Source organism: Psammomys obesus, unplaced genomic scaffold, assembly GCF_907164565.1.
Source record: "Psammomys obesus unplaced genomic scaffold, mPsaObe1.curated_primary_1811, whole genome shotgun sequence".
Taxonomy (NCBI): Eukaryota; Metazoa; Chordata; class Mammalia; order Rodentia; family Muridae; genus Psammomys; species Psammomys obesus.
This window is the reverse complement of record NW_026595337.1, coordinates 1-16551: the sequence shown is the minus strand read 5'-3', so window position 1 is coordinate 16551 and position 16551 is coordinate 1. Positions and strand designations below refer to the sequence as shown.

The following is a 16551-nucleotide window of genomic DNA, read 5'->3' as shown; positions in this document are numbered from 1 at the left end:
ATAAATACAAGGGTCTCACAGAGTCAACCCCAGCCTTTCCTTTTCTTTTATTTTTGCTTTAAAAGAGATATCCCAAGAAAATGAAGTGAGTGATGCATGCCCTTACAGGAGCTGAATGAACCACAAAAGGAAAAAAGGAGCTTTTTTTATGGCTAAAGTGGTAGACTGCTATCATGGATTGCTGTGGAGGAAAAAAAAAAATTGTAAGATATACAGTTACTGCTTTATTCCTGAGTAGACCAAAACGAAAGAAAACGCCATTCCCTGGGCTTTGGCACAAGCACCTGCGCCCTTCTGTGCCCTTGAGGGGAAGAGCAAGTAGTCACCTAAGTTACTTTATAAAATCAACTTTCCCAAAATGAAAAGGATATTTCCCAGCATTCTGACTTTTCTGCGTATTCTACCAAGTTTTTGATTTTCTTTGTTCCATGCAAAGGTTTGCTTGGGTTTGATTTGGCAAATGAAGCTTACCAGTGTTGGCCGTTCTCAAAATGGAAAGGAAGGTGCTATTACTGTATTTTTCACCTCTTAGAAAACTGCACCTGAAGTAGGGAGCTGCAAGAAGTTTCTGTTTGGTGGCTTTGTTGGGGTGGGAAGAGGCAGGAGAGCTGCGGTGGCGTGATGTCAGTGCCATTAGCCTGTGCTTCCTGGCAGCATGAGCCGCCCTGAGCCCTCAGCCACTGCTGCCCCTAATCATTTCCTCAAGTTAGCTACAGTTATTCTGTCAAAAGCACACATTCTGAATGGATAGGATAATGTTTCTTAGAGATTTTTCTTTTTGATCATGTTTGCGTCCAAAGTAAGGTGACAAAAAGTGGCTTAAACATTTTCCTTAACTGTCACCCTGTTCATCTCAATTTCTATAGTTACAGTTAGATTATTTTGTTCTCAAGTTCATTTTCTCTTCATTTACAATTTGGGTACTGTGTTAGAAATGTTAGATTATTAATAACGTCTGTACTCTATTAAATGTCCATTCCATTATAGCATTATCATGAGCATCATTCATACATGATGGGAAATTGAGTAAAACTAATTTGAAATTATGAGGATTTTTTAAAGGTGTATGTTGACTGGTTTTTAAGGGATTACTTCATTTCTCTAGTGTTATAGACCTCATCCTGCACCTCTGTACACTAACGTATTAACTGCTGTGTCATGCTAGCCTTTATACAATGTATAATATTTTCTCTCCTGCAACAAGAAAGAAAATTTTCTATCCCATACAAGTAGACTAGAATTTTTAAAAGTCTAATCCATTTTGACAGCATTTTAGGTTCCAAAGTGTTTGTTCAGTGTGGTGTAGGAATAGGGTGTTAGTGTTGTATGCTAATTCAGTACCAACCATAGAAGCAACTTAAGCCTATGTAATTTGGAATAAGTGAATGTAGAATTAGTGTCAGAAATAAAAGGCAGCTTCTATCCACAAAGATTCTGAGGCTTCACATATCAGTGTAAGTGTCGCATCTACTAGCATTGTGTTTTACAAAAATTAATGAGGCTAGGGATGTAATTTTATAAAACTTTTTAATATTATTTTGACATATACTAGCAGTAAAAAAAGCATTCATTAGGAAAGAAAAATATCTATTAAAATCTCAGTCTACTCTGAAATGTAAAACTTGGCGTTTTCAGTCATCTGTTTGGTCATATTTAGTAAATCAGTCCATTTTAATTTGCTTGTCACATTTTATGCCTGAATCTTCAATAGAGTAACAAATTAATAGAAATAAATAAAATGTGTGACTAACTCATTTTAACGTCTACTTAAACTACCATTTCTTATTTTGTTAAATTGTATCACCATTAAATTACCAATACAAATACAAGTCTGGATGAATTTTAGTCTTGCAGAATTTAGGATTTCTTAGAAGTTAAATTTAACTGTGTTATTATTTGGAGAAAAATAAGATTTTTTTTAAAAAAAATCTGTATTTAGATACTAAAAACAGGTACATATGTGATGTGTTGTCATATTTATGTACATAAGCAGCACACAAAATCTCTTTCAAAACACTTCTTTCGTTTTGTAAAAGCCAAATCATTGTTGATATTTCTCTGTAATCTCAATGAATGGCAGCATTTGTTACACCATTATCAACACCTGGCTCTGACATATAATCACGGAATCTCTGATAGTACTGTCACAATTAATATCAGATGCCCTTTTTGAAAATAGGAGACATTTTTATGTTTTTGGCTGCTTAGTGTACATTACATTGTACAGAGTAGGAAATTGCCTTCAAAGAATTTCAGGGTTTTCTCTCAATAGAGTTGTAATAAATGGAAAAATTATGAAGCCTTCAAAAACATACTTGCAAAGCAATACAGATCTTTTCCTCTCGTAATCTGGGTAACGACATGCTTTCTGATTCTTATACAAGGCTCCTTCCTGTGGGCTCAGTAAATCTTGATTTAAGTAGTGTTAAAACATCTTGGCAACTGCTTCATAACTGGTTTATACAAAAGCATGATCGAGGATCACCATTTAGTACGCTGTGGATACTTTTTGCCCATCCTTCAAAATGTTATTTCTAGTCATTGACAGCATGACTTATGTCCTAACAGTCATGTGTGAATTTTTCATAGCATGAAGACAAATAGAAAATTTCCCTTCGAAATGATTTACCTGGTGTTTTTTTCTTTTTCCCCCCTGTAGCTTGGCCAGTCATTCAATCCCATAATATGTATTTAGTACCCATTGTTACTTACAAATTGCAAAGCAGGCCAGTAGGCTGCAAAGTGCAAAAACACGATTTCCCTGAATATGTTACAGCCAAAGCCAAACACTGTACTGCTAATTCATGTAAAGAACAGCCGAGGTCAGCTCAGCAGATTTGCCAGCAAAACATACAATTCTGTTAATAGGAAATTATAGCATTATTGACTTCAAGTGCTGATCCGTGGTCATTCCAGAATGCTTCATTACCCTCTCGTTACTGAATCTGCTAAATGAATACTGCAGAGATTGGTTTTCTTTTTTGTCCTCCTCCCCTCCACCCCCATCCTCCTTTTCAGCAATGGTACAGCAATTCCATGAAAGTCATTTGTGTGTGGCTGGCTGAGAGACTAGACCTGCAGCTTCATATATACCAGCTGAAGACGCTCATCAAGATTGTGAAGGTAAATGAGAAGTGTTGAAATGTGAATTGCCTACCAAGCTGTAGAGAATAATGGTAAGATCCCGTCCCACCAAAAGGAAAAAAAAAAAAAAAAGGTTGGTGAATGTAAGTAAAGTACTTACAGTGTAAGGCAACGTACATGAATCCATTAGCTCGTGTCCTTGATGTGGTAGGTCCAAAATGATTTTATATTCATTGACGTAAGAATAAAGTACATTCTTTGTGTTCATTAGGATGAAGTATTAATCATGAGGGCTTTTAAATTGTGCCTGACGATGAAATACGGGGAATGTGTGGTTTCACCATGCCCTGTTAGGGAATTACACACTGTCACTGCCCGGATTCCTCTGAAAAGGTTCCTCTTCTTACATGTAAAAGATGGTCGTTTTGAGTGTTAGAGATCATCCGTTCACACAGATCTAACATGTCTTCTACAGAACACTGGGACTTTTGTTCTTCAAGAGAAAAAGGTACTAGCGTATATTTTGTCTTGAACAACTGGGAACTTTAATATATCTGTTCAACATACCTTTTCACTTTGTAAATTTTAGTGGAAGCAAAAATTCACTTCAAGTTTAACTTTCTTAAAAATCAACTTTTTTATATCATAGCTGAAAACAAACAGAATCAAGGGTTTACTACAGAAGACCTTTCCTTTAATACCGTTTAATAGTGGTATCTATGTATGTATACACAAGCTACTAATGTATGTAATATGTCATGTATGTGTGATCACACACACAGTGCTTCTCAATGTGTCATTCTGACCTAAAACTATCAGCATCCCCTCAGAACCACAGGTCCTTTGGAAATAGCCTAAACCTGTGGAACCAGGAATTAATGATAAGACCCAGCAATCTATCCATTAACCAGTCTCTAGAAGATTCTGGTACATGCTGAAGTTCTCCAGGTACCACTGAGTTACAGCATTAAAAGAAATTTCCGTTCCCAATAAAAAAAAATTACCATCATTCTCTTAGGTTCCCATAGTCTAATTCAAATACAAATTGTTTGGTGCCACAGACACACAAGTTACCGCAAGTCAGAGCTATGAATGAATTCTATTCCAAAATCAGATTTGGGAAATTTGTCTCAAAGTAGAAACCAAACTATGCTGTAATAATCGTAATGATGATTAGTGACCAATAACAAGTAAAATTATTGCCACGTGGGACATCTTGATACTCCAGCCACATAATTTCATTTAAAAAACAAAATGTCTTCATTTCCTCCGAGCAGGTATTATTTACTTTACAAAGAACTGACACCATACCATGACACACTCAGACGTGGCTTACCTCACCATCATCTCTTCCTTGTTGCTATAAATGGGACTTGGACAGTTTTCAAGGGAAGTTTGTTTTGCATAAAAGACAATCAGGATATGTGTTTATCTTACATATGCAAATATCTGTTGATGTCACAGTCTATACTGTTACTTAAGTGGGGCCCGTTGGCCAGCTTCACCGGAAGCCACATTTCAAGCTTCTGTCTATCACATTTAGTATGTCAGAAGTCATATATTCTGCCAACCATCAGTTGATAGCTAATCACTTTGTTTGGGGAATTAAAATGGTCTTTTCTCTTACTTCCCATCATTTGTTTCTTCAAAGCTACTTCTTTTCTTATAGTAATGCTTCTTAACAGATAAAGAACGTGCACCGTTTCTCAGCTTGCAATATGGTTGAAAAAAATAGCCTATACTCAAAGTGTACAACATAAGAATAGTTAATAACCTGTGCACGAAATATGCTAAGAGAATACATCGTCCCATAAGTGGATAGTTTAACATGAAAGCTCAGTTAATAACTGTAAGTATTACAACAGCCTCATTGTGCTTCTCATCCAGGGTTCTCTTATTTGAAAATAATCTCCTTTGATGACTATAAATAATGACAGCTAGTAAGTATGCAATTAAGTTTCCTAAGTGTTTGACTTTATTTTAGTTTTACTTTTTTCTGTGCTGGAGGCTGTCTCTGGGACCTCCTTTGTGGTCAGCAAGCAGTCTGTCACTGAACTATATCCCCAGTCCATATTCTGCATTTCTTATTTTGAGACACTGTTGGCTAAGTTGGCTAGGATAACTAACATCAGACTCTCTCTGTCACCCAGGCAGATCTTGAACACCCCAGGACCAGCCTGTCTCAGCTTCCCAAATACCAGAGAGGCCACAGGACCTTTGCTACCAGCCCCAGCACATATTTAGCTCTCTACGAGCTCGGCCAAAGCTTTCTGGTTTATACATTTAATCAAGTCATAGAACTCTATTTAGTAATTAAAATTAATATTTTTTCATAGTGAAGACCAAGGGTGAAGTAATAATTTCACATTTTAATCATTTCCCCTACTTTAAATATAAATAAACTTAAACCAGTATCATACATGGATGTATCAGTTCTTTAGAACTGATTTTGGTTTCGTTCATAATAATCATCTTTGTTCATTATAGTGATTTTGTTTTTAATAATCATTTTCCACTGAGTGTCTAAGAAGGACTATACAAATTTTAAAGGCTGCTTAAATGTCCCTCCCCTCTATCGAGATCATTTAGGTTTGGCCTGCATTCCACCACAAACCTCTCAGCTTAACTAGACTCTACTTCCTCTCCTTACAACTCACAGGCATGACCGTTGTTCGAAGCCCAGAAAGACCTGAAAAGGATACATACGAGAGTCAACTTTGTCCACTGACAGTACACAGTAATTGGTTCACTTGTTTAAAGGAGAAATGCCAGGAAGGCCAGTAAATCTGGCACTAAAAAATTAACTCTGTGAAATGTTAAATCCCCAAGTAATCGAAATGGCTGTTGATTTATGTTCTCCCTAGTGGCCATAAACAGATTGAAGCAACTAATATAAACCAGCTGCTTGTTTTGCTAGGAGAAGAGAACCATGCAGTGCCCTGTGGCAGGCCCTTGTCTTAAAGAAAAGGCAACCTCACCAGTGTGGAAGACTCAGAGTGTTTAAGTGCTGGAAACATTTTAGGAATTGAGTTTGCAAGGATCTTCATTGCATATCACCTTGTTTCTTGCTCACAGAATAAGGAAATGGTCTTAAGTATCCATATTTACATAAGGAAGCCTTTGGGGCTTCAAAGCCATGGTTTAAATCTGTCAGGGCTGACTTAATAATAATTAAACTAAGGCTAAGGGGAGTCATTCCAATAAAATCAGAAAGGCAAATGTAGAAACTTAGTAAGTAAGTAATTGACTGTGGCACAATACAGCATATCATTATTCATCTGTAAGTGTGTAGTCTGAGTGTTGTATGCTTAATGTAGATTTTAAAAGATTTATTTATTTATTTATTTATTTATTTATTTATTTATTTATTTATTCACTTATTTGAATGCTCTGCCTTCATGCACACCAGAAGAGGGAATTGCATTCCATTACAGATGGTCTTGAGTCAGCCACAATGTGGGTGCTGGAAATTGAACTCAAGAACCTCTGGAAGAACAGCCAGTGCTCTTAACCACTGAGCCATCTCTCCAGCTCAGTTAATGTAATTTTAATCTAATTAAAAAGTCAACAATAGGCTTTAATACAAATGTTTGTGGGAATTATGCCATATGTACTAGCTATCACATTTTCTAAACAAAATTCAAATTTCAGAGTTACTTCTCTGGCTTTAAATATGAATTATGATATTTGTTATCATAAAGCTATGCTACATTAGTGGTTCTTATGAGTAACTTATGAATCAGAAGTCAGCTTATGAGTACATCATAATAAGTTATTCCACTTAGAGAGTATGAGGGTGGCAAACTGTATTGTCTTAAATAAGCTATTGAAGTTTAAGTGGAAATAGATTTGATCATCTAAGACAAAATGCTCTCTGAATTTAAGCCGTCCTTGTTGAGGCCATGAAGCCATTGTCAGACTTCACCTTATTTTTTAGACATTGGTGATGCTTTTTTAACATGAATTTTATTTCTATTGAGTGATCAAATGAGGAAAAGTGCATCGTCTGCCACCCTTACCATTAACATATCACCTCTAAAACTAAATGAGACCATAGACACAAGTCAAGGAAAGAGGATAGGAGGGTAAACTGAGGCAGCTCTTGAGCTTCTACTGCCTACAGTACTGCCCAGAGAACACATGTGAGGAATGAGAGGAGGAATATGCAATTCCTTTCCTCATGTGATAAGTACCTTTAGTACAAATGTTGGGGTGTTCTGGGGTTTTCAGAATGTTCCAATAGAGGAAAGTTCACCATGTCTACTGTATTTAACAAAATCAAGCTCCTCTTCATTATATTCCTTCTGCTGGAGTTATGATATTGGGCAATGATGAGATACAATGTCCCTCCTGATTTGACTTTTTTTCTTTTTTTAATTAAATTTTATTATTTTTATATTAATTATAGTTTATTCACTTTATATCCCAGCTGTAGCCCCCTCCCTCATTCCCTCTCAATCCCACCATCCCTCCCTCATCTCCTCCCTGCCCCTCTCTAAGTCCAATAATAGGGGAGGTCCTCCTCCCCTTCCCTCTGACCCTAGCTTATCAAGTCTCATCAGGACTGGCCGCATTGTCTTCCTCTGTGGCCTAGAAAGTCTGCACCTCCCTTGGGGAGAGGAGAAGGTCAAAGAGCCAGCCACAGATTTTATGTCAGAGACAGTCCCTGTTCCCCTAATTAGGGAACCCACTTGGATACTGAGCTGCGATGGGCTACATCTGGGCAGGGGTTCTAGGTTATATCCATTCATGGTTCTTGGTTGGAGAAACAGTCTCAGAAAAGACCCTTGGGCCCAAATATATTTGGTCCTTGTGGAGCTCCTGTCCTCTCCAGGTCATACTAACTCCCCCTTCTTTCATATGATTCCTTGTACTCTGCCCAAGGTTTGGTTATGAGTCACAATATCTGTTTTGATATACTGCTAGGTAGTCTTTCAGGGGCCCTCTGTGGCAGACTCCTGCCCTGTTACTTGTTTTCATTTATTAAGTATTTTTAAAAATACAACAACTACATATGCCATCAATCACTTAGAACAATGGCATATTGACATCAGCTGACACTTTGAGAAATCCATTGAAGTCTGTCTGATTCTAAAAGATGCTCATAATTTACAATGCCTTTCAGAATTCCCCCACAGAATGGAGTATCTTTATGAGTTCTTGGTTTCTCCATTTAAATAAGTAGATTTTTTTCCCCTCACTTTCAAAATCAATACTAATACAACTATTAAACAATCTTGTTAAGTCATGGAAAATACATGAAAATGATTTAATTTAAATATCTTGAAACATAAGGGAAGCTTTAAAGGTTACACATTTTAAATCCCATAAGAAAAAAAAATGGAAGAGTCACGATAGGTTAGCCAATGAAATGGTCCAGTGTATAAAGGGTACTTGCTGTCAGGCCTGACAGCCTGAGTTGATCCCCAAGGTCTATATGGTCAAAGAAAAGAACCAGCTCTAACTGGTTATCCTCTCATAGCCACACACACACACACACAGAGAGAGAGAGAGAGAGAGAGAGAGAGAGAGAGAGAGACATACTCATGAAACCAATAAATGTGAATTTAAGTTTTAAAAAAGAACCACTAGAGAAGGAGACAATAACGTTGAATTCTATTTATATGCAGTCCATAAATGACAGCTCTAACATGTAATAGAAGGACTTATTATGTGGCCAAAGGATATAAATGCTCATTTTATTTTCTTAACTATGGAAAAATTTCCCCAGAATTGTGACACTTATTGTTCTAAAAACATTTCAAAGAAATGGGGTAAAAATCTTATAGTCATAATATAAATATAACTTTCCAGTAGCATAACAAAGTAAATACATTTTGTAACTCATAAGAGCATAAAATATGAACTTCTTTAACTCATAATATGATTAATTTTCTCCTCTAACACCTGCCTCCCAAACTAATATATTTTCTAAAATTAAGTTTATTTTTCAGTAGTAAAGGAAAGACTAAGAAATCCTTCCTATTAAAAATGCACATAAACATATCATGTTACCTTTGTTACATATTATTTGATAATAAACTCTGTGCAATTAGTAATGTTTGAAGAGGGGGAATTAGTGTGTCATGTGGTAGTCACAACATTTTGATCTGTCCATAGAACTTCAGCTTGACTAGAGGTATCCCTGGTCGCCACTCATTCTGTCTTCTCCTCAGTAATATACTAGCAAGGTGATCGCCGTGGGGAGCCACAGTGCGCATCCGTTAGTGGATTTTCCCCGGATTTCTAAAATGTCTTTAGTGTACACAAACATACGTCTGCACATATAAGCATGTATGTCTGTGCACGCATCTAACTGATCAAAGCAAATGCTCTGTTCTTCTAGAAAACCTACAGGGATTTCCGACTGCAGGGTGTGTTGGAAGGAACGCTGAACAGTAAGACTTATGATACGCTGCACAGACGTTTAACTGTGGAGGAGGCCACAGCCTCTGTGTCAGAAGGAGGTGGCCTTCAGGGCATTACCATGAAGGACAGTGATGAAGAAGAAGAAGGCTGATGACACACAGTTCTGCAGAAGGAAGGAAGACCTCAGCCTTTTTTTGTGCTTGTCCTTGTATTTACTGTCTTGGCCAAATAAAAATGCTTCGATATCCTTAGAAAGTGAACATGGAGATAAAGAGAAAAAAGCCAAGTATTTTTGGATAGAAAACCATATTTATATGTATAGCTTGACTTAAAATTGGCTGTGTTCATGACTGGGCTGTGAACTACTCTTGCCTTTTTGTTTTGTTTTCTCTGTCCGTTGTTGTTAGTATGTTTGACCTTTCTTTTTAATAGTCATATCAAAATACGTCCTGTGTGTCATATGAGATATGCATCTCCCATGACACAACATCATAAAGAGAAGCCATCTCCTCCAGTCACGGCATCAACTCTTGTACTTCTGTCAAAATGGTGTGCCTCCCAGTTATATGTTCTGTACGGAGTTTGTTCTGTAGTTAATTTGCCAGTGTTGTGGTGTGTAAAAATTGTAGCCTTGGTCTTCATAACTCTGGATTTGTCTGCAGGTGTAACCCTGGACTTCAAAGAGTGTCACACCTTAATGTAGACTAGATTATCCACAGGCTTACACCTTGTTTCTTTCTGAGCATTCTTTTTTTCATGTGTACATCTCCAGGTGTGCTTCCATCAACATATTGTACTTTCCCAAGTGTAACCGCTTGCTGGCAATAAAAACCCACTCGGTCATAGCAACTTCCGTGTTCATTAAACTTAAATAGATTAAATGCAGTAAAAAAATATTTGCAGTATATCAAACATCCCAACTTCCTGGCTCTGTGTTTTTGTTTTATTCTGTGACGTTTTGCTTTCAATCAAATAAGCCAAAGTTATGAACAGTGTGCTTCATACAGTAGGCCCACAATCTGATAAAAGAATAATTCAAGAACATACATTCACAGCAAAAATGTTAACTGCCTGTTCGAGTACTCTGTATTAATTATTAGTAATAACTATCAATACCTAGTAATATTAGTAAAGATGCTAATGTTAATTGGCAATTGGCCCCACTGGTGGTAATTCTCCCAATGTTTTCTTGATATAATTTTAAAGGATACAGTGTTATGATTTGTAATATCACTGAATCTTTCTTTCGGGTTTTTTTTTTTCCTAATCTATTTTTCATAGCATACACATTTACATGTACAGATATGTATTTATGTATAATACACTATTATAATGTGTACTAACACACATTGCTACTGTAATGTGTATTGCACACACACGTACGTAGGCATACTACGCTGCTGCACGCCTTCACAAGTAAAGTCGTTTGAGGTGGGATTTTGATGTGCTGCCTGGACTGGTGTGGAAATGAAGCTTTGATGGCACTCCATCCTCGGCCTAAGTAGCTGTAACTATGGCATACGCCAACCACACCTATCTGTACTGACACACAACTTTCTTCAGTGTTAAGGAAAGGAACGTACTACTGAGTTTGTCAACAGTTATGTGATAAAACACCAGAAATGCCTTGAACCTCCCTGTTTCTCCTGTTAAGTCATGTAAACAGTGATTAGGGTCATCAAACTAGTAATCAAACACAAAAATCTGATGGATCCACAATTGTTACATAGCACTACTTGGGCCCCGTGTTTAGGTCCTAAAAGTAAAATGGCAATATAACCATGAAAAAAGACAGTTTCCTCCTTGTCCTTGAAGAAAGAGAAAGTAAGGAATCCCTGTTTTTGAAACAGTTTGTTCCCAGATACATTTCTTTTCTCTGTCATCAGTGCCCTTTGCCTTAAGTCCTTAAATATTCAAACATGTGAGTCTTAGCTTCCCAAAGGCACCTCCTCTTCCACACAAAGTTGCTCTCCATGTGGAAGCCAACCTGTTCATGCACTCACTCATGAATGCTTGTGCACCCTTGGCCTTATGCATTCTAGAGGCACACTGTTCTGCCGCCCTACTCCTGACCCTCCCTCATTTCCCCCCAGTGACATCTCCATTTTCTTAATAATGTGTCAGTGTAATTGACTCAAGTTGTTCTAAAATGTCGCGACTGAAGACCTCTGTACCCTTAACTCTACCGGACCTCTTTAAAACAGTAACTGCTTCAAGGAAAGCCCTAGCTGGCAGCTCACCAGGGGGAAAGCAGGTGCCGCAGGGGTAGAACTTGCCTATGGCATGTGCCTGTGGCAGCCTCGGGCTTTCTGCTCCTCTTCTAAATGCTTCGTTCCCCGCCCCCCATTCCTACCCAATACGCTCACAGGCTTGCTCAACAGCAAGCCAAATTATGGACCTGCTCATGTTTTCACAGGGTCCACTTACCTTTGAGACAAAAAACAAAAACAAACGAAAAAACAAAACACTGCGCCAAACAACTGTAACCGACAAGGAGAGAAAAGTGCTTCTGTGGCTTTGGCCCAGAAATTCTCTTTACCCCAATGGAAAATATTCTTTAAATGACTTAATTGTTCGCTGGTGTGCAGACACCTTGGGTTGGACACCCAAAGCCCAGTGTGAGATGGTATTCTTTCGAAAGTACTTTTATAAGAAAAGTTAGTGTGAAAACGTAACAAGTCTTGCAACATTTTTGAAGTGGCATCACTCGTCCTGATTGTACTTAGGGAAGAGCAGAATGCTGTACCGGGCAGATGGGCCAGGTCCATCGGAGAAAGGTTATAGGTCCATCTGCGGAGAACATTCATTCAAACGTTTACTGAAGAAATATCATGACGATGTCATTTTCCGACAAGAAACAGGGCCCTAAAGCCCAGAGTAAACCTCTGTGCGCTGGCCCTGAGTAGTCATGGAGTTTTCCACTTGAATTCCCTTTAGCCGGTACCCATTGTCCCTGGTTCAGAAGGAGAGATTTCCTGCCAGTTTTCTAATGCCCTGCAAAGGGGTTGGGGGGGGGGGGCCATTCTTTCCCACTGGTCACGGACTGGCCTGGGGCGAGCTAGCGCCTGGAGTAGCCAAGAGCCCAGGAAACCGCTTCCCTCTTTCTTTGCTTCCCAAAAGGGGCTCGAGGGGCGGGCGCCAAACGCCTGCGGGGACCCCAGGCTGCAGCCATCGCTGCGGCATCCCGCATTCCCGCAGCCCAGCATCTGGGAGAAGCGCCCCGTGGAGAGGGAGATCAGAGGAAGACCTTAGTTACCTGTATTTCTTATTCTCAACACCGAAATGGAAATTTGCCAGTCTGGGTCCCTGAAGGGAAATGACCGACCTGTGATCCTGGGAAAACAAATGTACTCTAGCTTACCCTAAGGCAGCTCAGCGGGTCTCCAGCTCCTGGCCTCAGCTCACTGCAGCCCCAAACCCACACCCACAACATGGGAGCACTCACCCCTACACACACACACACCTGCCTTGGACGAAGGCAGGTTCTGCAGCCCAACTCAGAACGAGTTAGCTGTTAGCAGGAGGTGGGATGTGGCCGAAGGGAGCAGAGGCTACCGGTATAGGCTGGTTGCAAACTTTAATCTTGGGGTTCGTAAGTCACAAAAGCCTGTCAAACCGCTTAAAATACTTGGTGGTTTTCAGGGATAAAGTGCATGCCTGTGGTGCCATCTATTTAGAAAGCCTACTCTGGAAGAGTAGGAGCTGACGGACAGCCCTGGGTAGGTGTGTGTGTGTGTGTGTGTGTGTGTGTGTGTGTGTGTGTGTGTGACATACCAGTGTCAAAGCATTATCTTTGTGTGTGTGAAGCCCTGGGTTCAATCTTTTGTAAGGTAGAAAATGGTTTTATCTGTTCCTAGCTCTCCCAAGACAGAAACTCACTATGTAGCTATGGCTGTACTGGAACTCACTCTGTAGACCATGCTGGCCTTGAATTCACAGAGATCAGCCTGCCTCTGCCTCCCAAGTGCTGGAATTAAAGTTTGCCACTCTGACCTCAGTTTGCTAATGCAAAGGGCACTGGGAAAGTACACCTGATGGCAATTAGCCCGTGCAAAAAGACCGACTTTACAGTCAGAGAAGTCCGTCTGAGTTTGAACAAAGGCAGGGCAACACCTTTTCCTCATATCTAAATTCTGCAGCCTTGAACAAGTTTCAGGCACTACATAAGGAAGATTATTCTAAGGATTAGAGTCATGTTATAAAGTTCTGGCTATTATTAACCATTTCTTGGTGGAGTGGTGGAAGCCAGGCTGGACCAACAGGCACCACCAGTTTCACGAGTCACTCATTCTGCCTGAGGCTGGCAAGAGTTCCTTTTGGCTCATGCTCAGTTCTGAACCTCCAACCCCACACCCTGGATGTTTGGGAACTGGGAAAGATTGTCCAGCACCAGCTTTATAAAGGGGACAGGAAGGCGAAAGGAGAGCTCCCATCTTTTAAGAGCCCAGGCAATGCCACAGCAGCCCCTAAAGCTGGGGCTGCAGCTGGAGACACTCTGGGGCTCCATGGAAAGGTAGTGGTCATGGACTCTGAAATGGGAAAGGGATGATCCAATCGGTGCCATACCTTAAGCTGGAAATCCCAGGACTGTGGTCAATGCGGTTAAATTCAAGGGAATGTAAAAAAAAAAAAAATTTCAAGGGAATGTCAAGAGACAAATGGGGTGGGGGGGGGAACAGGGAGACATGCATTAACATTTTTCTAAGTAAAGGGAACGCTTGAGTCCTAGAACAAGGCTGCAACACCAGCAACCACTTGCAAATTGAGAAGCAGCAGGTGAGGAGAAAGACAGGTGGTAAGAGGCAGGGAGACCTCCAAAGTACAGGCTGTGGGCCCTGGCTTAGCACAGACAGAGTAGTGTCAAGGTGAGGGCGCATCCAGCCCTAATGGGTTGCTAAACCAAGCATATCTAGGACTCAGGAAAAGGAAAATATCATCGAGGCCCAACGCAGGGCAGAGGAAGTACTCTCAGAGATGCCTTTGCCGTGGTGAGGCTGGGACATGGCTTGCTGGAGCCTGAACTACACACTCACCAGAGGGGAAAACAGGGTTGGGACCAGAGCTGTTTTACCTGAAGAAGGTTCCCCACACTAGTCACTCCTTCTCAAGCAGCCAGCCTACGGCTTTGGGAGTCCCAGGAGTGGGGGCTGAGTGCCGCGACACCTTCAGTCTCTCTGTACCGCACAACTTTACAACGAAAGGTCTAGTTTGTGTATTTATTTGTGAGTAACAGAGGAATAATCACAACAACACACAAAAAAGTAATCTTTTAGACTTGTCTTCAATTTCTGTCTATACTGTATGCCCTTAATCAGTGATTCTCACTTCCAGGAAGAAAGTTATTTCAGCTGCATCATGGTTCTCAAACAACCCCAGACACAGCCGTTCCTCATTCTAGAGTGCAGCCTGGCCATGCTTCTTTACATAACCCATAAACGTGGATGCCACCAACTCAGTTCCTGTGGAAACAAATTAAGAGTACTGCCTTGAGCTGTTGCAGCGTCTACTCCCATGGAGTCTGCTGTGTCTTCTGGCAGTCCCCCCAAGCCCTTCTCCCACAGGTAGCTCTGTGGAGAGTAACCGAAGAAGAAAATCTGTTACAATTCTGAAGTTTAGTGTAATGCCCAGCATTAGACAGTGCCAACTGTGTCTTTGCAGCAGAGTGTGGTGGGGAGGAAGGAAAAGTTTTATTAAAGAGCAAAATCAAAACCCAGTGGGAATGTGTGTCAGAAAGTGGAAAGTGAAACAGGGAATGGCCAGGTAAGAGAGGGTTGTATGAGAGTAGAGAGTGAGAGTTAGATCCTCCTGGCTGGAGAATCTGCTAATAACTTTTGAGCTGCTTCGAAGAAGTTACTGTATGCAAGAAGTTCATTCATTACCCTTTATTCAGACAGGATAGTTCTGTTGTTACATTGTATGATTACAGTGTGTTCTTTCATAAGTGAGAATAGTCAGTGGAAAGTTGATTAACTTTAGAAATGTGTAATTGCTTAGTAAGGTGTGAAATGTGCTGCAACCAAGCTGGCATCTTTTTAAAAAGGCTTTTGTGAGTGTTAATTCCTGAATCTAGAGGAGAGAATGTTCCCTGGGGAACACAGAGCTGAGTATGGGAGAGGCAGTCCCCAAGAACAAGAAAAGTCCTTGAGATTGAGAAAAAAACAAAATAATCTATAAATGCGATTCCTATGTCTGTTTTTAACATTGTCACACACTTGGCCTAAAATCTACCACTGAGGAGAGGTCATTTAAAAATTCATTTGAACAATTTAGAAAAGTTTTTAACTTTTTAAGCAGTGGTAATAGCTTCTCATACATACAGTTATCTTTCTGTAAGGACTCTTTTGAATCTCAGTGTCTCAGGAATGAGAAGATTTTTTTTTAATGTGGCCCCATTTGTGTAGTCTGACCCAAGCCAGAGCATGTGTGTGTGTGTGTGTGTGTGTGTGCTCGCACATGTGTGTGCGTGTGTCCCAAATGCCAGATGTTCAGAACAAATTGGTGTTGTAGATATTTGTGAAGAACGCTCCTAAAAGGAGCGTTGCTTTGACGTCACTGGGTAATTCGGAGTCTAACTTCCTAAGAGGAGAGTAACAAGAGTCCATTCTGCCAACTAGATGCCCAGGATGGCGGGGGAAGCAGGAGATTTTTCAAGCAAAATTCCCAGCTCTACAATTTTAATCAAAACCTTGGAAATTAAAATATAACTGAGAACTCTTTGCGGAGGAGATGTTAGAAAATGCTACCAAAGATCCATCTGCAGATGGATCTTTCAGAATAAAGCATAGGAGTAACTTACAAAGAGACAAGGCAGGGAGAAGAAAACTCTCACTGCTTCCAGTCAGAACTCCCACAGCTAAACAACCAAGGACTTGGGCTTTCCAAGTGACTACGGACCCCAGACACGGTTGGAAGGCATAGGGCAGTGCCTTGCCAGCTGAAATAAAAGAATACTGGGATCCCATCATCCTGTTCCAAGCTTCCCGGTTAGATATTCTGTGGGGAACCATTAGAGGGGTGCTGCAATTTAAGTTTCCGGTGGCATCTATGTCAAATGCACACACACACACACACACACACACACACACACACACACACACA

At 40.1% G+C, this 16551-nt stretch overlaps 1 protein-coding gene across 1 annotated transcript; it reads left to right on the top strand.

The window, feature by feature from the left end:
- The first annotated feature begins 2990 nt into the window (after positions 1-2990).
- LOC129685707 (calcium-dependent secretion activator 2-like) lies at positions 2991-10373 on the top strand. The gene is made up of 2 exons (XM_055619216.1): positions 2991-3123; positions 9431-10373. Exons 1-2 carry the CDS (start codon positions 3037-3039, stop codon positions 9602-9604), a joined length of 261 nt encoding a protein of 86 aa, XP_055475191.1. The 5' UTR covers positions 2991-3036; the 3' UTR covers positions 9605-10373.
- Positions 10374-16551: the final 6178 nt, after the last annotated feature.